Genomic DNA, 22,168 nt, shown 5'->3' on the forward strand with positions numbered 1-22,168 from the left:
TGGGTGTGGTGAAAATGTCTTGTTCCTATACACATCATTAGACACTTTAACCATTGTTTGTCCTTGTTGTAATATCGGTCACCTTCAGATGATGTGTTTTCTCCCTACTCGTCTGGTCGCCTCATTTTCTAAGTAAAAATCAATAAAATGATCACAGTGCTCTTTTCTTTAGCCAACTCTCTTTTCTCCCCTGAGAGAGCTGCATGTGTTATGTTCTAGTAAAATAAGTGCTTTCAAATCCAGCATGTAATTCATATTCAGAGCACATGTAGCACTGCATAGTGAAGACTGTTTTTCAGACTGACAATTATAGATGTTACGAAAAATGACCATCACTTGTTTTGAATAAAGTGCAATCTGTAGTTTCATTTCTGACCAAAAATTCAAGAAAAGGAAAACAAGTTTTGAGTGTACGCGTGTTTGTGCCGTCACACGGGACTGAAAGTAGATTGCACCTTTACTGGGTTGACTTCCTACTGTGCTACTACTGTGCTATGCTTGGTTGACTTCCTGAGTATGAAGCATACAGTTAAATCTGTGATTTAGTTCATGGACTGAACCCAGACAGTTCACTTTATAAGTGTACTTTACTGTTATCATTATTATTATTATTATTATAACATTGCCTCGTTATATTTCTCGTCAATAGTGCATTTGATATATTAAAGTATTTCCTCTGTAATTCATTCATTCTAATAATTACAATCATTTCTCTCTAAAAATGCATTTCTATTTGAAGAAGTGTACTGCTCTCTTGGTCTGGCTGTTCAGATCTTTGGTGTGCTCCACTGTTCTCTAAATGCATGCTAACTTCTGCCAGGGCCTCAGAACGGCTATGATTGGTCTCAGTGAGGTACAACTGGTATTCTTGCATTCATCAAACTTTTCACCTAAATCCAGTTAAATCAGTTCACAGAGCCCTAAAACATGACTGTTAAAAAATCAAAGGGTCTTTCACAGAGTGATTGGTCATTAATTCTACATCCAACAACAAGAGAGTTCACAGGCATTATCTTCTAACAAGACTGGACCGAAGAACAGGTGAGTATATTAACCTTTCAGTGACTCAGTCCACACAACAACAGTTGTAGTTCTACGGAGAATCTATTGTTATTGTTCAAGACACTTTGCAAGTTTATGTTTCTTTCATCTTGTCAGATTTTCTGCGTCAAAAGGAATCCATCTTGCATCCCGACCTCTGAAAGAAAACCTGCTGCATCTCTGATTCCCCGCAGAGAGAATGTAGTCAGAACGTTGTCCCTGCCATATCAGCAGTTAACAGAGGTGGCTGCAGTGTCTGTCATTTGGCAGGCAAGGGGGGGGGGGGGGGGGGGATTGGGGGGGATAGACACAGAGGACTCATGTCCCAGGCCGGTGCACTCACAAAAACACATCATTATGTTAGTATATTAAGTAGGTACATTCAAAGGTCCATCCATGAGTTAACATCCTCATTTCAGCCTGGAGTAATTCCTGTTGCTGTGTGTGTGTGTGTGTGTGTGTGTGTGTGTGTGTGTGTGTGTGTGTGTGTGTGTGTGTGTGTGTGTGTGTGTGTGTGTGTGCTAACTGGTCACACCCGGTTGCCCTGTGTGCCAGTGGTTCCATGCAGTAAAGGCACAGCCACTTCACTATGCTCCACACTCTCTGTCTCCACCTCTGTCTCTACCACTGTCTCTCCCGGAGCACTTCCGTTGGCTACTGCCTCCATCTTCTTAGCCAGGTAGTCATCTAACTGGCTGCTCTTCTCCAGCCCTCCTTCCTCTAGCTCCTCCTCCAGCTGTACGTAGGGGCTGTGTTTCAGGTGGTTGGGCAGGCAGGGCACCAGATGCACTTGTCCGTTGTCACCCAGCACGTTCACGCACGTGTAGAAGTCCTGGGTGGATGATGGGGGCGGGGCCTGCTGGTCCGGAGGCGGGACGGGGGTGGGATCCACCATCATGCTGTAGTCAGTGCCCGGGAAGACCAGAAGCTCCGGCTGGTCGGGGTTTGCTGTTGGCCAATCCCACGCGGTCGGGAAGGCTTCCACTGGAGCCTGGCAGTAAGGGGCGGGGACTGGGGTGTAAGAGGCGGGGACTGGGGTATAAGGGGCGTGGCTGGAGGTGGTCTGGACCAGTAGTTGGCTGTGGATGGCCATATCATAATCCTCCTTCCGGACTGCTAGGCTCCCCAGGGGAGCCTGGAGAGACTGGTTGTCGTCCATGCTGACAGGGTCCCAGACCTCCTCCTCGCTGTAGCTTGGGGGCTTATAGCCATGGAAGGAGATGAAATGACGGTTGATCTCATCGAAGCCCCCCTTCTGAGAGAGAAGGAGGGAGGAGAAAGACAAGGAGGGAGAAGAAAAAGAGAAAGGAAGGTGAGGGGATAGAGAAGATGGGAAGAGGAATGGTTAGAGAAGATAGGAAGGGGAGGGGACAGAGAAGACAGGAAGGGGAGGGGTTAGAGAAGATAGGAAGGGGAGGGGATAGAGAAGATAGGAAGGGGAGGGATTAGAGAAAATAGGAAGGGGAGGGGACAGAGAAGATAGGAAGGGGAGGGGTTAGAGAAGATAGGAAGGGGAGGGGATAGAGAAGATAGGAAGGGGAGGGTAGGGGACAGAGAAGATAGGAAGGGGAGGGATTAGAGAAGATAGGAAGGGGAGGGGACAGAGAAGATAGGAAGGGGAGGGGACAGAGAATATAGGAAGGGGAGGGGATAGAGAACATAGGAAGGGGAGGGGATAGTGAAGATAGGAAGGGGATGGGATAGAGAAGATAGGAAGGGGAGGGGACAGAGAAGATAGGAAGGGGAGGGGATAGTGAAGTTAGGGAGGGGAGGGGTTAGAGAAGATAGGAAGGGGAGGGATTAGAGAAGATAGGAAGGGGACAGAGAAGATAGGAAGGGGAGGGGATAGAGAACATAGGAAGGGGAGGGGATAGTGAACTTACGGAGGGGAGGGGTTAGAGAAGATAGGAAAGGGAGGGGACAGAGAAGATAGGAAGGGGACAGAGAAGATAGGAAGGGGAGGGGTTAGAGAAGATAGGAAGGGGAGGGGATAGAGAACATAGGAAGGGGAGGGGATAGTGAAGTTAGGAAGGGGAGGGGATAGAGAACATAGGAAGGGGAGGGGATAGTGAAGTTAGGGAGGGGAGGGGTTAGAGAAGATAGGAAGGGGAGGGATTAGAGAAGATAGGAAGGGGACAGAGAAGATAGGAAGGGGAGGGGATAGAGAACATAGGAAGGGGAGGGATTAGAGAAGATAGGAAGGGGACAGAGAAGATAGGAAGGGGAGGGGTTAGAGAAGATAGGAAGGGGAGGGGATAGAGAACATAGGAAGGGGAGGGGATAGTGAAGTTAGGAAGGGGAGGGGATAGAGAACATAGAAAGGGGAAGGGACAGTGAAGATAGGAAGGGGAGGGGTTAGAGAAGATAGGGAATAGAGAAGGAGGGGATAGAGAAGATAGTAAGGGGAGGGGATAGAGAAGATAGGAAGGGGAGGGGTTAGAGAAGATAGGAAGGGGAGGTGATAAAGAAGATAGGAAGGGGAGGGGTTAGAGAAGACAGGAAGGGGATTGATGGATAGAAAAAAATAGAAAACAAATGACTCAGTGAAGCTTGAGTGAACAATGAGTTATAGGTCACCAGGCTGGTGTTTGTGTGTGTGTGTGTGTGTGTGTGTGTGTGTGTGTGTGTGTGTGTGTGTGTGTGTGTGTGTGTGTGTGTGAGTGTGCATATGTGTGTGTGTGTGTGTGTGAGTGCGTGTGTGTGTGTGTGTGTGTGAGTGCGTGTGTGTGTGAGTGCGTGCGTGTGCATATGTGTGTGTGTGTGTGTGTGTGTGAGTGCGTGTGCATATGTGTGTGCGTGTGTGTATGTGTGTGTGTATTTACCTTCAGAAGCAGGGGATTGATGCCTCTGATGCGTGGTTTGGGAATTGGAGGCAGAAGGAATGCTTTTATCCTACAGCGAAAGACAGGGATCAGAGAGAACCATCAATACACTTTCTACATTTATATTTCATGATATTACAGCCTATATAGCATGTGTGTTTAATATAGAATGGTTTATATATCAATACAAGATCACTCCTGCACACATTTATCTCTAAACCTGTCCTTTATGTGAACGCTGTATCTTAAATCTTTGAAAGAAATCAAACATGTATTTGATGTTTACAAAGTTGTTTACATAGTTGTTTACATGTGTGTGTGCTTCCCTACCTCTTGCCCTGTAGGATAATTCCAAAGCCGATGATTAGCAACAACATGACCCCAACACCGGTCACCAAAAGCAGAGCCAACAGATTATCTGTAAGGGAGAAAGACAGCACACGCCAAGATCATTCCATATCACTCCATTCCATATGCCATTCCATATCATATGGGTCATATAACAGTGCTTGAGATTAGGAGTTGACTGTGCAGACAGTAACTGAATCATCAGACAGTTAAGAGTCCCTACCAGGGGTAGATTTGGCCGGGACACAGAGTAGGACAGGGGTGCTCCACTTGCTCCAGAGGCCGTTGTTGCGGGAACGGCATCTCACCCTGACAATGTACTCTCCTACAGGCAGATCCAGCAGCTCCAGCCAAGGCTCTCTCAGCAAGCCCTTCACCTGCAGACACACAGGGGGCAATAGTGAGCTGTCAGTAGCAGTTACAGTACACATACATTATTTAGCAGATGCTCTTATCCAGAGCAATTTACAGTAATGAGTGCATACATTTTCATACTGGTCCCCCATGGGAATCAAACCCACAACCCTGGCGTTGCAAGCACCATGCTCTACCAACTGAGCTACACAAGATAGAGGTGACAGAAGGTGATAGAGTAGTATGATACTGGTTAAAGTGACAGTTTAAAAAATCTGATACTGTTGAAATAATATGGTACTGTTTAAAAAAGATCCTTCGCCGTTCAGCCAGACTAAACCACGGAGCCATAGAGAGCTGCTGCGTTTCTGTTTGTTTCTGTTCTTTCTCTTCTCTCATCTGACAAAGAGGCAGGATCATCGGTCGTAACGTGGGTAACAGACAAACTCCCAGTTTACCTGTGAAATAAGCACATCTTCCTCTTAAAGAATCAATCATGGACATGACATGCTTCCCACGTCACACGCTTAACACCCTCAAATGGTGTTGATAAACACTGCACCTACACCCCTCCCTCTCTCTCTGTCCCTCTCTCTGTCTCTCTCTCTCTGTCTCTGTCTCTGTCTCTGTCTCTGTCTCTGTCTCTCTCTCTCTCTCTCTCTCTCTCTCTCTCTCTGTACCTTCCAGTTGTTGGGCTCGGCGATGCATCGGTACTGCAGCTCGAAGACCAGGGTGATCCAACCGTACTGGATGTGGGAGGGATTGGGGTAAACCCAGGACACCATGGCGGTGCGGCCAGCTTCCTCCTCCGTCTCGTTCAACAGGGTGTAGGTCAAGTTAACCGGAGCCTCTGTCTCCACTGCAGACAGACAGACAAGAAAACTGCATGGCGTGGGCTTGTTATGGTTGTATGCTGCACAGGGAGTGAAGAAGAGCTAGAACGTAAATAGAGAAACAATGGGATGGGAGGATGGTGAAAGGAAAAGGCCTAGGCTGGCAGTCAGGGGGAGGGGAGAATACACAATGAACAGCAAACAGGATGTGGAGGGACAACAGAGACAACAAGCAACATGCTGCGGTAACGGTACGTGAATGGGGTTATCTTTTATAATGAAAATGGAGAAAGGCCAGTTGGAAGGGGGTTCAGAGTAAGAAGGGGAAGCTGAATAGGTTCTGAATGACATCTCTATTGTTACCGTGAGAAAAAGCCGAGAGCCTGGAGAGGAACAGTTCTATTTTCCTTCACATGCGTTACTATTCTCTGTGCATACGGAAGCACAATGTAGACATGAGTGGTGACTGTTTGCAATGCGCATACAGTATTGAACATTCACATGCACGTGTACACAAACACACACACAAATCAGGGTGCTCTTTCCATCGGCTTTGAGAGTGCACTCACTGATGGAGAAGTAAGGGGGACAGAATGTCTCTGATGGGATCAGATGTGCCCTGCTGGGAGGGGACTAACTCCCATTGGACTGGGTTGAAATGAGGAAGAGCTGACATCACACAAACAGGGAGAAGAGGCGTGGCAGACGCCAGACACACAGGAAGAGACATCACAAATATCAGACACAACAGTGGGTTAACACAACAGTCATAGGTTGAGCCGAAATAGCACCCTATTTCATATACTATAGTGTACTGAAATAGCACCCTATTCCATATACTATAGTGTACTGAAATAGCACCCTATTCCCCTTAGGTTCTGATCAAAAGTAGCACACTATCTAGGGCAACTAGATAGGAAACTAGATTCAGCTGCGGGACGACTTATGTTGGAGTGAATGGTTGGGGGCTGGAAATGATAATATGATAATAATTTGTACACTGCAAATTGACCACAACTAAGCCCCAAAATAGATGGTATTTGAAAAGAACAGTAATTTCATACCTTGATTACATTGAGACAACATCACATATTTCTCTTTTTTTATTTGTGTGAATACTTGGGAACAGATTTCCTAAATTAAACAAAATTTTAGCTGAATTGCTGCTGGTTTTACAGTTTTCTTTTACAGAAAGTGTTTGGGGGGGGGGGGGGGCAAGAGAAATCACTAGCCAGATGGTTTTTGATCTCAGGAGCAGGATTTCCACTTGGGGCCCTCATTCCAGCCTGTGCCCCCCCACACATGCCATGTCTATTTCTATGGGCACAAGCACTGTTCATGACACTAACTGTTCACACCCTTCTTGTTGGTGGAGAGAATTTTGCAGGTTTCTGTAATTATACACATTTTGTCATGTGGTGCAAAGAACATTTAGCAGTTTTAAAGCTAATTTTATTGCAATTCTATTCATTTTGCCATGTCTAATGTGAATTCATGTTATATTTGAGTGACTAAAAACGTACAACAATATCTATGGGCTAAAAAACATATATAAATAAACTTTAGCTGACATGGGCTAGTGGAGCTGGACATTTCTGACAAGTTATAAATAGCTCTCTAAGGTATGTAATGACTAGCATGATAAGAGGAACTGATGATGTACTACCCAATTTTGACCCAGTTTGGGAACCACTGGTCTATATCACCCTGTACCTATATCAGCCACATCCAGACAGTGGTCTATATCACCCTGTACCTATATCAGCCACATCCAGACAGTGGTCTATATCACCCTGTACCTATATCAGCCACATCCAGACAGTGGTCTATATCACCCTGTACCTATATCATCCACATCCAGACAGTGGTCTATATCACCCTGTACCAATATCAGCCACATCCAGACAGTAGTCTATATCACCCTGTACCAATATCAGCCACATCCAGACAGTGGTCTATATCACCCTGTACCTATATCAGCCACATCCAGACAGTGGTCTATATCACCCTGTACCTATATCAGCCACATCCAGACAGTGGTCTATATCACCCTGTACCTATATCAGCCACATCCAGACAGTGGTCTATATCACCCTGTACCTATATCAGCCACATCCAGACAGTGGTCTATATCACCCTGTACCTATATCATCCACATCCAGACAGTGGTCTATATCACCCTGTACCTATATCAGCCACATCCAGACAGTGGTCTATATCACCCTGTACCAATATCAGCCACATCCAGACAGTGGTCTATATCACCCTGTACCAATATCAGCCACATCCAGACAGTGGTCTATATCACCCTGTACCAATATCAGCCACATCCAGACAGTGGTCTATATCACCCTGTACCTATATCAGCCACATCCAGACAGTGGTCTATATCACCCTGTACCTATATCAGCCACATCCAGACAGTGGTCTATATCACCCTGTACCTATATCAGCCACATCCAGACAGTGGTCTATATCACCCTGTACCTATATCAGCCACATCCAGACAGTGGTCTATATCACCCTGTACCAATATCAACCACATCCAGACAGTGGTCTATATCACCCTGTACCTATATCAGCCACATCCAGACAGTGGTCTATATCACCCTGTACCTATATCAGCCACATCCAGACAGTGGTCTATATCACCCTGTACCTATATCAGCCACATCCAGACAGTGGTCTATATCACCCTGTACCTATATCAGCCACATCCAGACAGTGGTCTATATCACCCTGTACCTATATCAGCCACATCCAGACAGTGGTCTATATCACCCTGTACCTATATCATCCACATCCAGACAGTGGTCTATATCACCCTGTACCAATATCAGCCACATCCAGACAGTGGTCTATATCACCCTGTACATATATCAACCACATCCAGACAGTGGTCTATATCACCCTGTACCTATATCATCCACATCCAGACAGTGGTCTATATCACCCTGTACCTATATCAGCCACATCCAGACAGTGATTTATATCTCCCTGTACCTATATCATCAGCCACATCCAGACAGGGATTTATATCACCCTGTACCTATATCATCAGCCACACCCAGACAGTGATTTATATCACCCTGTACCTATATCATCAGCCACACCCAGACAGTGATTTATATCACCCTGTACCTATATCATCAGCCACACCCAGACAGTGATTTATATCTCCCTGTACCTATATCATCAGCCACACCCAGACAGTGATTTATATCTCCCTGTACCTATATCATCAGCCACACCCAGACAGTGATTTATATCACCCTGTACCTATATCATCAGCCACACCCAGACAGTGATCTATATCTCCCTGTACCTATATCATCAGCCACACCCAGACAGTGATCTATATCTCCCTGTACCTATATCAGCCACGTCCAGACAGTGGTCCTTGGAGCTGAACACTCCGTGGGAGGTCCTGGCCATCACGTTCATGCAGTATATGGTCCAGATAGATGTGTGGCCACTGTCAAAGTGACAACTGTTGGGGCCGCCCGTTACATAGTCTGGACACTCACGCCTCGGCCCCTTTCTGTGACAAACAAGAAAGGAATGATATGGTCAATTCAATTCAACTAATTTATTTTAATGAAGACGGTCTCTTAGGGTACATTGTTACTACACGATGTGATAGAACAAAAATACCTGCATATATTGGGAAAAAAAGCCTTGAAATTAAAAATTTATCTTAGAGTATTTCAAGGCGTTTTTTAATGAATACAGGATTTTATCCTCTACCAATCCTGCAACAAGGAGAGTACAAGGTGTGTACTGTGTATATATACAGTATATCGTACATGGTGTGTAGTACATGTAGTACATATACAGCATATAGTACATGGTGTTTACATATACAGTATATAGTACATGGTGTATTATATACATTATATAGTACATGGTGTGTATATATACAGTATATAGTACATGGTGTGTATATATACATTATATAGTACATGGTGTGTACATATACATTATATAGTACATGGTGTGTACATATACAGTATATAGTACATGGTGTGTATATATACAGCATATAGTACATGGTGTGTGTATATAGAGTGCCTTCGGAAAGTATTCAGACCCCTTGTCTTTTTCCACATTTTGTTACGTTACAGCCTTATTCTAAAATTGATTAAATACAAAAACTCCCTCAACAATCTACACACAATACACCATAATCACAAATCGAAAACAGGTTTGTTGACATTTTTGCACATTCATAAAAAACAAAACAGAAATACCTTATTTACATAAGTATTCAGACCCTTTGCTACGAGACTCGAAATTGAGCTCAGGTGCATCCTGTTTCCATTGATCGTCCTTGAGATGTTTCTACAACTTGATTGGAGTCCACTTGTGGTAAATTCAATTGATTGGACATGATTTGGAAAGGCACACACCTGTCTATATAAGGTCCCACAGTTGCCAGTGCATGTCAGAGCAAAAGCCATGATGTCTAAGGAATTGTCTGTAGAGCTTCGAGACAGGATTGCGTCGAGGCACAGATCTGGGGAAGGGTACCAAAACATTTATGCAGCAATGAAGGTCCCCAAGAACACAGTGGCCTCCATCGTTCTGAAATCGAAGAAGTATGGAACCACAAAGACTTTTCCTAGAGCTGGCTGCCCAGCCAAACAGAGCAATCGGGTGAGAAGGGCCTTGGTCTGGGAGGTGACCAAGAATACAATGGTTACTCTGAAAGAGCTCCAGAGTTCCTCTGTGGAGATGGGAGAACCTTCCAGAAGGACAACCATCTCTGCAGCACTCCACCAATCAGGCCTTTATGGTAGAGTGGCCAGACGGAAGTCACTCCACAGTAAAAGGCACATGACAGCCCGCTTGGAGTTTGCCAAAAGGCAGCTAAAGGACTCTCGGACCATGAGAAACAAGATTCTCTGGTCTGATGAAACCAAGATTGAACTCTTTGGCCTGAATGCCATGCGTCACGTCTGGAGGAAACCTGGCACCACTCCTACGGTGAAGCATGGTGGTGGCTGCATCATGCTGCGGGGATGTTTTTCAGCGGCAGCGACTGGGAGACTAGTCAGGATTGAGGGAAAGATGAACAGAGCAAAGTACAGAGAGATCCTTGATGAAAACCTGCTCCAGAGCACTCAGGACCTCAAACTGGGGCAAAGGTTTACCTTCCAACAAGACAACTACCCTAAGCACAACGCAGGAGTGGCTTCGGGGACAAGTCTCTGAATGTCCTTTAGAGGCCCAGCCAGATCCCGGACCTGAACCCGATCTAACATCTCTGGAAAGACCTGAAAATAGCTGTGTTTTCGCTTTGTCATTATGGGGTATTGTGTGTAGATTGAGGAGGACATTTTTTTATTTAATCCATTTTAGAATAAGGCTGTAAATTAATAAGGGGTCTGAATACGAATGCACTGTACAGTAATAGTACGTACTCTAAGGAGTAGGTGAGGCTGTAGGTAATGTTGTCGTCACTCTCGGAGTTGTTGTCAAGGGGATGCCACCAGCAGGTGAAGACCTCCATGTTGGGCGAGCGGCAGTAGTAGATGTGGGGCCGGGTCGTCACGGCAACAGTACCTGGGGGATAAAACGAGAGGTTAATGACTCTAACCGTCTCTATGGATATCTGCATTCACTGTCGTTTTTTTTCTAACAGACTGATATATTTTTCTATGCACTTTTTTGGTGAATACACGCCGGATCAACCATTTATAAACATGAAGAAATACATGCCAAAATCATTCAGCTATCAAAATAATCCATATTATAATACGTCAGCCTCTTAACATTTCACCGGGCCTCTCAGGTGCCTTGGTTGTCAGGGCAACTCAAATCCAGGTTCATGACATTTGGACTATTGCAAAAAACTGTTAATCCAGGTTTATGACATTTGGGCGAACGCTAAAAACTGTTAATCCGTTAACCATTATAGAAGCTCACAAAGGGTGAGGTGAGTTTGTCTGGATGGCGATGCTGGAACAACCCCATGTGATACAAACTAAGGAAGTTTGAACACTAGTGTTTTGTGAAGTTATTTTCTTCTTATGTCATTGAACTCGAAACAGAGATCTTATATGTTTGAAAACAAACAGTTGTAAAGCATAGCACACACACTGAAGGGGGGGTCTAGTTGCATCAAAAACAAGTTGAAGCTAATATACAGGTTGGTCTTATGACTCTTGTTGAGAGAAGCAGCCGGTAGGAAACTGAACTGGACCCCAAATCAAACAGCAGGACCTCGTGAGAAGGATTACATCTCCAACAGTGACACTCGGGCTGATTGGAACAAACAGTTACTGTTTAAATCCCTTTATTTCCCTGAAGAAGCACATTATGTAAGTTACAGTGACGTGGACACTTATGAGATAAACATTGTATAGACAGTACATTTTGCTTTAATGATTAACCCATGATATGTTTTATGAGGCTATTAAACCATGACAAGTTTTATGAGGCTAATGAACATGACCGTCTTGAATAAGGCTGTTCAATTGACAGTTAATGTTCTATGTATTTCCCATGTCAGGAAATACAGTGTTTTTGAGGCAGTACGGTAGTGACAGACTGACTGTCACACACACGCACGCACGCAAATACACACACATACACACACGCACGCACGCACGCACGCACGCACACACACACACACACACACACACACACACACACACACACACACCCTGCTGTGGAGGTGCATCCAGGTAACATATGAGGTGAGGTGAGGTCACTAGAGAGAACAGGCCTTGACCTACACATTGTCTAATGACTGACTGAGATTACTGGTCCATTGAGAAGTATTACTACATACTGTACTTCTTAATGGACCAGTAATCTCAGTCAGTCAGCAAATTAAACAAAAGCAAAGAACCTTGCCAATGGATTTTTTCAGAATCCCAAATCCTACTAGGAAAAGCAGGTCCACTCTGGAAACTGGGCTTATAGACTACATGTGATAGGCCTGTATAACAGTACAGACACTGTGCTGTACTTTAGATATATATGACAATGGCAGTTTCCTATTCATAGGTGCTTGGCAGTGTTTGAGGCACACGTACAGTGCATTCGGAAAGTATTCAGACCCCTTCCCTTTTTCCACATTTTGTTATGTTATAGCCTTACTCTAAAATTAATTAAATCAATAAAAATCCTCACCAATCTACACACAATACCCCATAACTACAAACCAAAAACAACTTTTTTGAATTTTTTTCTAATTTATTCGAAATAAAAAACTGAAATATCTTATTTACATAAGTATGAATTTGAGGCACATAATGAGTTATTCATGACAACAACTGTCACGTCCTGATCAGTAAAGGGGTATTTTGTTATTGTAGTTTGGTCAGGACGTGGCGGGGGTGTTTGTTTAGAGTGTCTCGGGGTTTGTTAGTCTATGTGCTTATGTAAGAGGGGGTGTTTGTTTAGAGTGTCTCAGGGTTTGTTGGTCTATGTGCTTATGTAAGAGGGGTGTTTGTTTAGTGTGTTCCGGGGTTTTTGGTCTATGTTCTATGTTAGTGTATTTCTATGTTCAGTCTAGTCTATCTAATCCAATACATTGGATTGACCTTCAATTGGAGGCAGCTGTTCCTTGTTGCCTCTGATAGAAGGTCCTATGTATAGGGGTGTTTTTGTAATGGATTGTTTAGTGGCGTTCGTTGTTTTGTATACGTGATTTGTTTGTTTTTTCCTTCTTTTGATTTAATAAAGAAGATGAGTATACACGTTCCTGCTGCACCTTGGTGCAATCCTTATGACGCCCGTTACAACAACGAACAAGATGAAAACAGGGTCTATATACCAAGTCAACATACATACTGGTATGTCAACCAGAGGGCCAATATACCAAGTCAACATACATACTGGTATGTCAACCAGAGGGTCAAAATACCAAGTCAACATACATACTGGTATGTCAACCAGAGGGCCAATATACCAAGTCAACATACATACTGGTGTGTCAACCAGAGGTTCAATATACCAAGTCAACATACATACTGGTATGTCAACCAGAGGGTCAATATACCAAGTCAACATACATACTGGTATGTCAACCAGAGGGTCAATATACCAAGTCAACATACATACTGGTATGTCAACCAGAGGGTCAATATACCAAGTCAACATACATACTGGTATGTCAACCAGAGGGTCAATATACCAAGTTAACATACATACTGGTATGTCAACCAGAGGGTCAATATACCAAGTCAACATACATACTGGTATGTCAACCAGAGGGTCAATATACCAAGTCAACATACATACTGGTATGTCAACCAGAGGGTCAATATACCAAGTCAACATACATACTGGTATGTCAACCAGAGGGTCAATATACCAAGTCAACATACATACTGGTATGTCAACCAGAGGGCCAATATACCAAGTCAACATACATACTGGTATGTCAACCAGAGGGCCAATATACCAAGTCAACATACATACTGGTGTGTCAACCAGAGGGTCAATATACCAAGTCAACATACATACTGGTATGTCAACCAGAGGATCAATATACCAAGTCAACATACATACTGGTATGTCAACCAGAGGGCCAATATACCAAGTCAACATACATTTTGGTATGTCAACCAGAGGGTCAATATACCAAGTCAACATACATACTGGTATGTCAACCAGAGGGCCAATATACCAAGTCAACATACATACTGGTATGTCAACCAGAGGGTCAATATACCAAGTCAACATACATACTGGTATGTCAACCAGAGGATCAATATACCAAGTCAACATACATACTGGTATGTCAACCAGAGGGCCAATATACCAAGTCAACATACATTTTGGTATGTCAACCAGAGGGTCAATATACCAAGTCAACATACATACTGGTATGTCAACCAGAGGGCCAATATACCAAGTCAACATACATACTGGTATGTCAACCAGAGGGCCAATATACCAAGTCAACATACATACTGGTATGTCAACCAGAGGGTCAATATACCAAGTCAACATACATACTGGTATGTCAACCAGAGGGCCAATATACCAAGTCAACATACATACTGGTATGTCAACCAGAGGGTCAATATACCAAGTCAACATACATACTGGTATGTCAACCAGAGGGCCAATATACCAAGTCAACATACATACTGGTATGTCAACCAGAGGGCCAATATACCAAGTCAACATACATACTGATATGTCAACCAGAGGGTCAATATACCAAGTCAACATACATACTGGTATGTCAACCAGAGGGTCAATATACCAAGTCAACATACATACTGGTGTGTCAACCAGAGGGTCAATATACCAAGTCAACATACATATTGATATGTCAACCAGAGGGTCAATATACCAAGTCAACATACATACTGATATGTCAACCAGAGGGTCAATATACCAAGTCAACATACATACTGGTGTGTCAACCAGAGGGTCAATATACCAAGTCAACATACATACTGGTGTGTCAACCAGAGGGCCAATATACCAAGTCAACATACATACTGGTATGTCAACCAGAGGGTCAATATACCAAGTCAACATACATACTGATATGTCAACCAGAGGGCCAATATACCAAGTCAACATACATACTGGTATGTCAACCAGAGGGTCAAAATACCAAGTCAACATACATACTGGTATGTCAACCAGAGGGCCAATATACCAAGTCAACATACATACTGGTATGTCAACCAGAGGGCCAATATACCAAGTCAACATACATACTGGTATGTCAACCAGAGGGCCAATATACCAAGTCAACATACATACTGGTATGTCAACCAGAGGGTCAATATACTGGTGGGAGGAGCGCTAGAAGGACGGTCTCATTGATGACGTGGATGTCAGGTTGGATTAAATGCGGAAGACACATTTCAGTTGAATCCATTCAGTTGTACAACTGACTAGGTATCCCTCTTTCCCTTTCCTTTCATTGTAATGGCTGCAATGGAATAAATGGAAATTTGACTCTATTACAATGAGCCCATCCTCCTATAGCTCCTCCCACCATCCTCCTAGGATGTCAAAATACAGTAGCGCTATATGCCAGTGTTTGTGGGTGGGGTCTCATTGTCTGAGCGAGATTAGCTGTCTTTAGGTAACGTGTGTGTGCACGTGTGTGTGCATGTGGGTGTGTGTGTACACGTGGGTGTTTGCAACTAACACTGTTACTGTAGTGAATAGCCATTACCCTCTGGCGAATCCCAGCTGCAGATATCAGTAAACAGGAAGTAGAGGAAACTAGATTTAGAAAAAGGACGACAATGCCTCTTAAGATGTTCCTCCTCTCTACGTCTTCTACCATTCATGTGATCTGGATTTTCTCCCTTCCTTCCCTCCTGGGCAATGCAGTAATCACCTTACTGTGGCATGTATTTCCCATTCCAGTCTCAACTATAGCCTGTCTGGGTTGGTTCAATACCATGGTTCTCCCTCCAGCACTAACCTACCCTACACACAGTCCTACGTCAACTCAGCTGTCAGTACCACTAAGGCAGACAGCAACAACCCCCTTCTGTGGTTTGATGGTTCAGCTAGTTCAGTACCGGGGCTGTGAGAGCTTACCTCCTCAACTAACTGAGAGCTCCACTACATATTAGACTATGAACAACCAGCTGAGAGCTTACCTCCACTATATATTAGACTATGAACGACCAGCTGAGAGCTCCACTACATATTAGACTATGAACAACCAGCTGAGAGCTTACCTCCACTACATTTAGACTATGAATAACCAGCTGACAGCTTACCTCCACTACATATTAGACTATGAACAACCAGCTGAGAGCTTACCTCCGCTACATATTAGACTATGAACAACCAGCTGAGAGCTTACCTCTTCTACATATTAGATTATGAACAACCAGCTGAGAGCTTACCTCCGCTACGTATTTGACTATGAACAACCAGCTGAGAGCTCCACTACATATTAGACTTTGAACAACCAGCTGAGAGCTTACCTCCGCTACCTATTAGACTATGAACAACCAGCTGAGAGCTTACCTCCGCTACGTATTAGACTATGAACAACCAGCTGAGAGCTTACCTCCGCTACATATTAGACTATGAACAACCAGCTGAGAGCTTACCTCCGCTACGTATTAGACTATGAAAAACCAGCTGAGAGCTTACCTCCGCTACGTATTAGACTATGAACAACCAGCTGAGAGCTTACCTCCGCTACATATTAGACTATGAACAACCAGCTGAGAGCTTACCTCCGCTACGTATTAGACTATGAACAACCAGCTGAGAGCTTACCTCCGCTACATATTAGACTATGAACAACCAGCTTGCTGTACCTCCACTGTATTAGTGCTATGACTGTGGTCATAGAGGGGCTGTGCTGTGAGAGCTTACCTCCACTGTATTAGTGCTATGACTGTGGTCATAGAGGGACTGTGCTGTGAGAGCTTACCTCCACTTTATTAGTGCTATGACTGTGGTCATAGAGGGACTGTGCTGTGAGAGCTTACCTCCACTGTATTAGTGCTATGACTGTGGTCATAGAGGGGCTGTGCTGTGAGAGCTTACCTCCACTTTATTAGTGCTATGACTGTGGTCATAGAGGGACTGTGCTGTGAGAGCTTACCTCCACTGTATTAGCACTATTAGGTGCAGTAGTCACAACACTAGTTAGAGACGGTCAGTGCTTAATTGAGTAGGATACAGAATACCTTAGACAAATTAGACGGGTCCAGTCAGAGTAAGGTCATTGTTCATGTGACCTGTTCACCAGATAAGCATCACTGACTTCAGTAGTAGTGTTGCAACATATACTGTAGGCAACCCATCATACTACACATGGTTGATGATATTACTAGTTTATCTAGCCTGTCCTGCGTTGCATATAATCGCTTAGGTACACGTTGCTCCAACCATAAACATCAATGCCTTTCTTAAAATCAATACACAAGTATATATTTTTAAACCTGCATATTTAGTTAATATTGCCTGCAACATGAATTTATTTTAACTAGGGAAAATGTGTCACTTCTCTTGCAAACAGAGTCAGGGTATATGCAGCAGTTTGGGCCGCCTGGATCGTTGCGAACTGTGAAGACTATTTCTTCCTAACAAAGACAGCCGACTTCGCCAAATGGGGGATGATTTAACAAAAGCGCATTTGCGAAAAAAGCACAATCGTTGCACGACTGTACCTAACCATAAACATCAATGCATTTTTTAAAATCAATACACAGAAGTATATATGTTTTAAACCTGCATATTTAACTGAAAGAAATCCAGGTTAGCAGGCAATATTAACCAGGTGAAATTGTGTCACTTCTCTTGCATTCATTGCACGCAGAGTCAGGGTATATGCAACAGTTTGGGCCGCCTGGCTCGTTGCGAACTAATTTGCCAGAACTTTATGTAATTATGACATAACATTGAAGGTTGTGCAATGTAACAGGATTATTTAGACTTAGGGATGCCACCCATTAGATAAAATACGGAACGGTTCCGTATTTCACTGACAGGAAAAACATTTTGTTTTCGAGATGATAGTTTCCGGATTCGACCATATTAATTAATGACCTAAGGCTTGTATTTCTGTGTGTTATTATTTTATAATTAAGTCTATGATTTGATAGAGCAGTCTGACTGAGCGATGGTAGGCAGCAGCAGGCTCGTAAGCGTTCATTCAAACAGCACTTTTGTGCGTTTGCCAGCAGCCCTTCGCAATGCATTGCGCTGTTTATGACTTCAAGCCTGTCAACTCCCAAGATTAGGCTGGTGTAACCGATGTGAAATGGCTAGCTAGTTAGCCGGGTGCGCGCTAATAGCGTTTCAAACGTCACTCGCTCTGAGACTTGGAGTAGTTTTTCCCCTTGCTCTGCATGGGTAACGCTGCTTCAAGGGTGGCTGTTGTCGATGTGTTCCTGGTTCCAGCCTAGGTAGGAGAGAGGAGAGGGACGGAAGCTATACTGTTACACTGGCAATACTAAAGTGCCTATAAGAACATCCAATAGTCAAAGGTATATGAAATACAAATCGTATAGAGAGAAATAGTCCTATAATTCCTATAATAACTACAACCTAAAACTTCTTACCTGGGAATATTGAAGACTCATGTTAAAAGGAACCACCAGCTTTCATATGTTCTCATGTTCTGAGCAAGGAACTTAAACGTTAGCTTTTTTACATGGCACATATTGCACTTTTACTTTCTTCTCCAACACTTTGTTTTTGCGTTATTTAAACCAAATTGAACATGTTTCATTATTTATTTGAGGCTAAATTGATTTTATTGAAGTATTATATTAAGTTAAAATAAGTGTTCATTCAGTATTGTTGTAATTGTCATTATTACAAATAAAAATGTTTTAAAAAATCGTCCGATTAATCGGTATTGGCTTTTTTGGTCCTCCAATAATCGGTATCGGCGTTGAAAAATCATAATCGGTCGACCTCTAATACATACATACATACATACATACATACATACATACATACATACATACATACATACATACATACACACATACATACATACATACATACATACATACATACATACATACATACATACATACATACATACATACATACATACATACATACATACATACATACAGTACCAGTCAAAAGTTTGGACACACCCACTACTCATTCAAGGGTTTTTCTTTATTTTTACTATTTTCTACATTGTAGAATAATAGTGAAGACATCAAAACTATGAAATAACACATATGGAATCATGTAATAACCATATATATTTTATATTCTTCAAAGTAGCCACCCTTTAGCTTGATGACAGCGTTGCACTCTTGGCATTCTTTCAACCAGCTTCATGAGGAATGCTTTCCCAATAGTCTTGAAGGAGTTCCCATATACGCTGAGCACATGTTGGCTCCTTTTACTTCACTCTGTGGTCCAACTCATCCCAAACCATCTCAATTGGGTTGAGGTCTGGTGATTGTGGAGGCCAGGTCATCTGATGCAACACTCCATCACTCTCCTTCTTGGTCAAATAGCCCTTACACAACCTGGAGGTGTGTTTTGGGTCATTGTTCTGTTGAAAAACAATGATAGTCTCACTAAGCACAAACCAGATGGAATGGCATATCGCTGCAGAAGGCTGTTGTAGCAATGCTGGTTAAGGGCGCCTTGAATTCTAAATAAATCACTGACAGTGTCAAAAGCAAAGCACCATCACACCATCACACCTCCTCCTTCATGCTTCATGGTGGGAACCACACATGTAGAGATCATCCGTTCACCTACTTTGCGTCTCACAAAGTAACAGCGGTTGGAACCAAAAATCTCAAATTTGGACTCATCAGACCAAAGGACAGATTTCCACCGGTCTAATGTCCATTGCTCGTGTTTCTTTGCGCAAGCAAGTCTCTTCTTCTTGTTGGTGTCCTTTAGTAGTGGTTTCTTTGCAGCAATTCGACCACGAAAGCCTGATTCACACCATCTCCTCTGAACAGTTGATATTGAGATGTGTCTGTTCCTTAAACTCTGTGAAGTATTTATTTGGCCTGCAATCTGAGGTGCAGTTAACTCTAATGAACTTATCCTATGCAGCAGAGGTAACTCTGGGTCTTCCTTTCCTGTGGCGGTCTTCATGAGAGCCAGCTTCATCAAAGTAGTTTTTGCGACTGCACTTGGGGCGGCAGGTAGCCTAGTGGTCAGAGCATTGGGCCAGTAACCAAATAGTTGCTAGATCAAATCACCGAGCTGACAAGGTAAAAATCTGCTGTTCTGCCCCTGAACAAGGCAATTAACCCACTGTTCCTAGGCTGTCATTGTAAATAAGAATTTGTTCTTAACTGACTTGCCTAGTTAAATAAAGGTTTAAAAAAAGAAACTTTGAAGTTCTTGAAACTTTCCACATTGACTGACCTTCATTTCTTTGTTTCTCTTTGCTAATTTGAGCTGTTCTTGCCATAATATGGACTTGGTCATGGACTAAATAGGGCTATCTTCTGTATACCACCGCTACCTTGTCACAACACAACAGATTGGCTCAAACGCATTAAGAAGAAAATAAATTCCACTCCTTCATGACTGTTGGAAAAGCATTCCTCATGAAGCTGGTTGAGAGAATGCCAAGAGTGTGCAAAGCTGTCATCAAGGCAAAGGGTGGCTACTTTGAAGAATCTAAAATCTAAAATATATGTTGATTTGTTTAACACGTTTTTGGTTACTACATGATTCCATATGTGTTACTTCATAGTTGTGATGTCTTCACCATTATTCTACAATGTAGGAAATAGTAAAAATAAAGAAAAACCCTTGAATGGGTAGGTGTGTCCAAACTTTTGACTGGTACTGTACATATATACATACATACATACATACATACATACATACATACATACATACATACATACATACATACATACATACATACATACATACATACATACATACATACATACATACATACATACATACATACATACATACATAAAGTTATATAAAGTCTTAAGATTGGTTTCCTGACTGCATAATGTTTTATCCAAAGTGCAACAACAACACTAGCATTTTTAGCACCGGTGAATTGAATATCAATTGAATATTCATCTTACTAAATGAAGCACACTGAAAATGTCACTCATTTGTTCCCCTCTGTCCTTAATCAAGCTACTGTTCTGTCAAAAGGGAATGTATTGTACTGTACTGCACTGGCCACATTGTCCATGATGAGTCTCCCACTGTGAGTTCTGAAGAGGTGCAGGGTACACAGATCAGACAATGTAGGACGTAGTAGAATAGACAGCCTCCGTGTCCTTCTCTCCACCCTATTCTCCCTGAATGAGTTTAAATGTAGACACATTATCTGATGATGATAAACTCATGTAAGAGGAAGATGGTGGAGGGAAGAAATCATCTAATACACCGTTACCTTAGCTCAACAACTGCTGCCTTACTTTAACAACTAGCAGGCTAAGCAGATGGCTTAACCAGGAACAAACTGGTACCTCAGCAGCTCAGCTAAGTATATGATTATTCAGTCTCTTCCATAAACCGATATCAAGGTTTAACCAGACCAGCTGTCTTCCTCCCTCTGCAGAGGCAGCGTTGCTATGTCCGTGGAGGCCGGCAGGCAGGTAGGTCTGATATATAATTCACAACTCATGTTCTGTTTTATTCACTGAACAAGCAGCGAAGAGCAGGGTATCACACAAATGACAAGCTGACGACCAGGTTCCACTACGAGAGGACTGCTGCCTGCCCCACATCTGTTACTCAGACTGGAGGGGGAACGAGACAACAGAATTAGGAGCACTGCCTGCTTTTGTTTCAGTTAAATGTTTTCCACAGAAAGGATGAAAATGCTGCGTAATAAACCCAAGTCCTGGTCGACAAGGGTGTGGACTGTGGAGGCATTTTTACATCCTAGAATAATTGATTATAAATTGAACTAGTTATCTAATTATTCATTAAACTAATCAGCAGGCCCGTGATTAGTTTAATCAGGTGGTGATGCACTGACTGTAACTAAAACCTGGGTAACACCTGGACTGAAGAACACTGTTGTAAAGTATTCCACACTACAAAAGAACAAACAACAACATCGGAAGTCCCTGGGCCGTTTCTAAAGAGAGCCACCAGCAAGACATTTGGTCTTAAGCATGGCAGTGGCTGATTCAATGGGGCACACTGGGCTCTCTGTGTCGACTTCTGAGAATTTAGACATTTTTCTCTTGAACCGAACGCTGCTCAACAAACAACAAACGGGTGCCATACAGACTGAACCCATGGAACGACAGGAATTACCTCCTTTGCCCAAACAAAGTGGAACGGGAGGCACCAGAAATAGAATCCAATGTCAATTGGACCACAATG

At 43.1% G+C, this 22,168-nt stretch overlaps 1 protein-coding gene across 5 annotated transcripts in view; it reads right to left on the reverse strand.

The window, feature by feature from the left end:
• Positions 1 to 1,321: 1,321 nt before the first annotated feature.
• LOC115179197 (prolactin receptor-like) overlaps positions 1,322 to 22,168 on the reverse strand; it is a 54,179-nt gene continuing 33,332 nt past the window's right edge. For 2 of the 5 annotated variants that reach the window (XM_029740572.1, XM_029740567.1), the window contains exons 3-9: positions 10,822 to 10,963; positions 8,770 to 8,939; positions 5,246 to 5,424; positions 4,435 to 4,588; positions 4,194 to 4,281; positions 3,864 to 3,936; positions 1,322 to 2,296 (exon numbers count right to left, since the gene is read on the reverse strand). In XM_029740572.1, the coding sequence (XP_029596432.1) occupies positions 1,571 to 2,296; positions 3,864 to 3,936; positions 4,194 to 4,281; positions 4,435 to 4,588; positions 5,246 to 5,424; positions 8,770 to 8,939; positions 10,822 to 10,963 (1,532 nt within the window). In that variant the 3' untranslated portion in view covers positions 1,322 to 1,570. The remainder of the gene's footprint in view (positions 2,297 to 3,863; positions 3,937 to 4,193; positions 4,282 to 4,434; positions 4,589 to 5,245; positions 5,425 to 8,769; positions 8,940 to 10,821; positions 10,964 to 22,168) is intronic. The other 3 variants (XM_029740569.1, XM_029740571.1, XM_029740568.1) reach the window with 3 other exon arrangements.

Source organism: Salmo trutta, chromosome 39, assembly GCF_901001165.1.
Source record: "Salmo trutta chromosome 39, fSalTru1.1, whole genome shotgun sequence".
In the NCBI taxonomy this organism is placed as follows: domain Eukaryota; kingdom Metazoa; phylum Chordata; class Actinopteri; order Salmoniformes; family Salmonidae; genus Salmo; species Salmo trutta.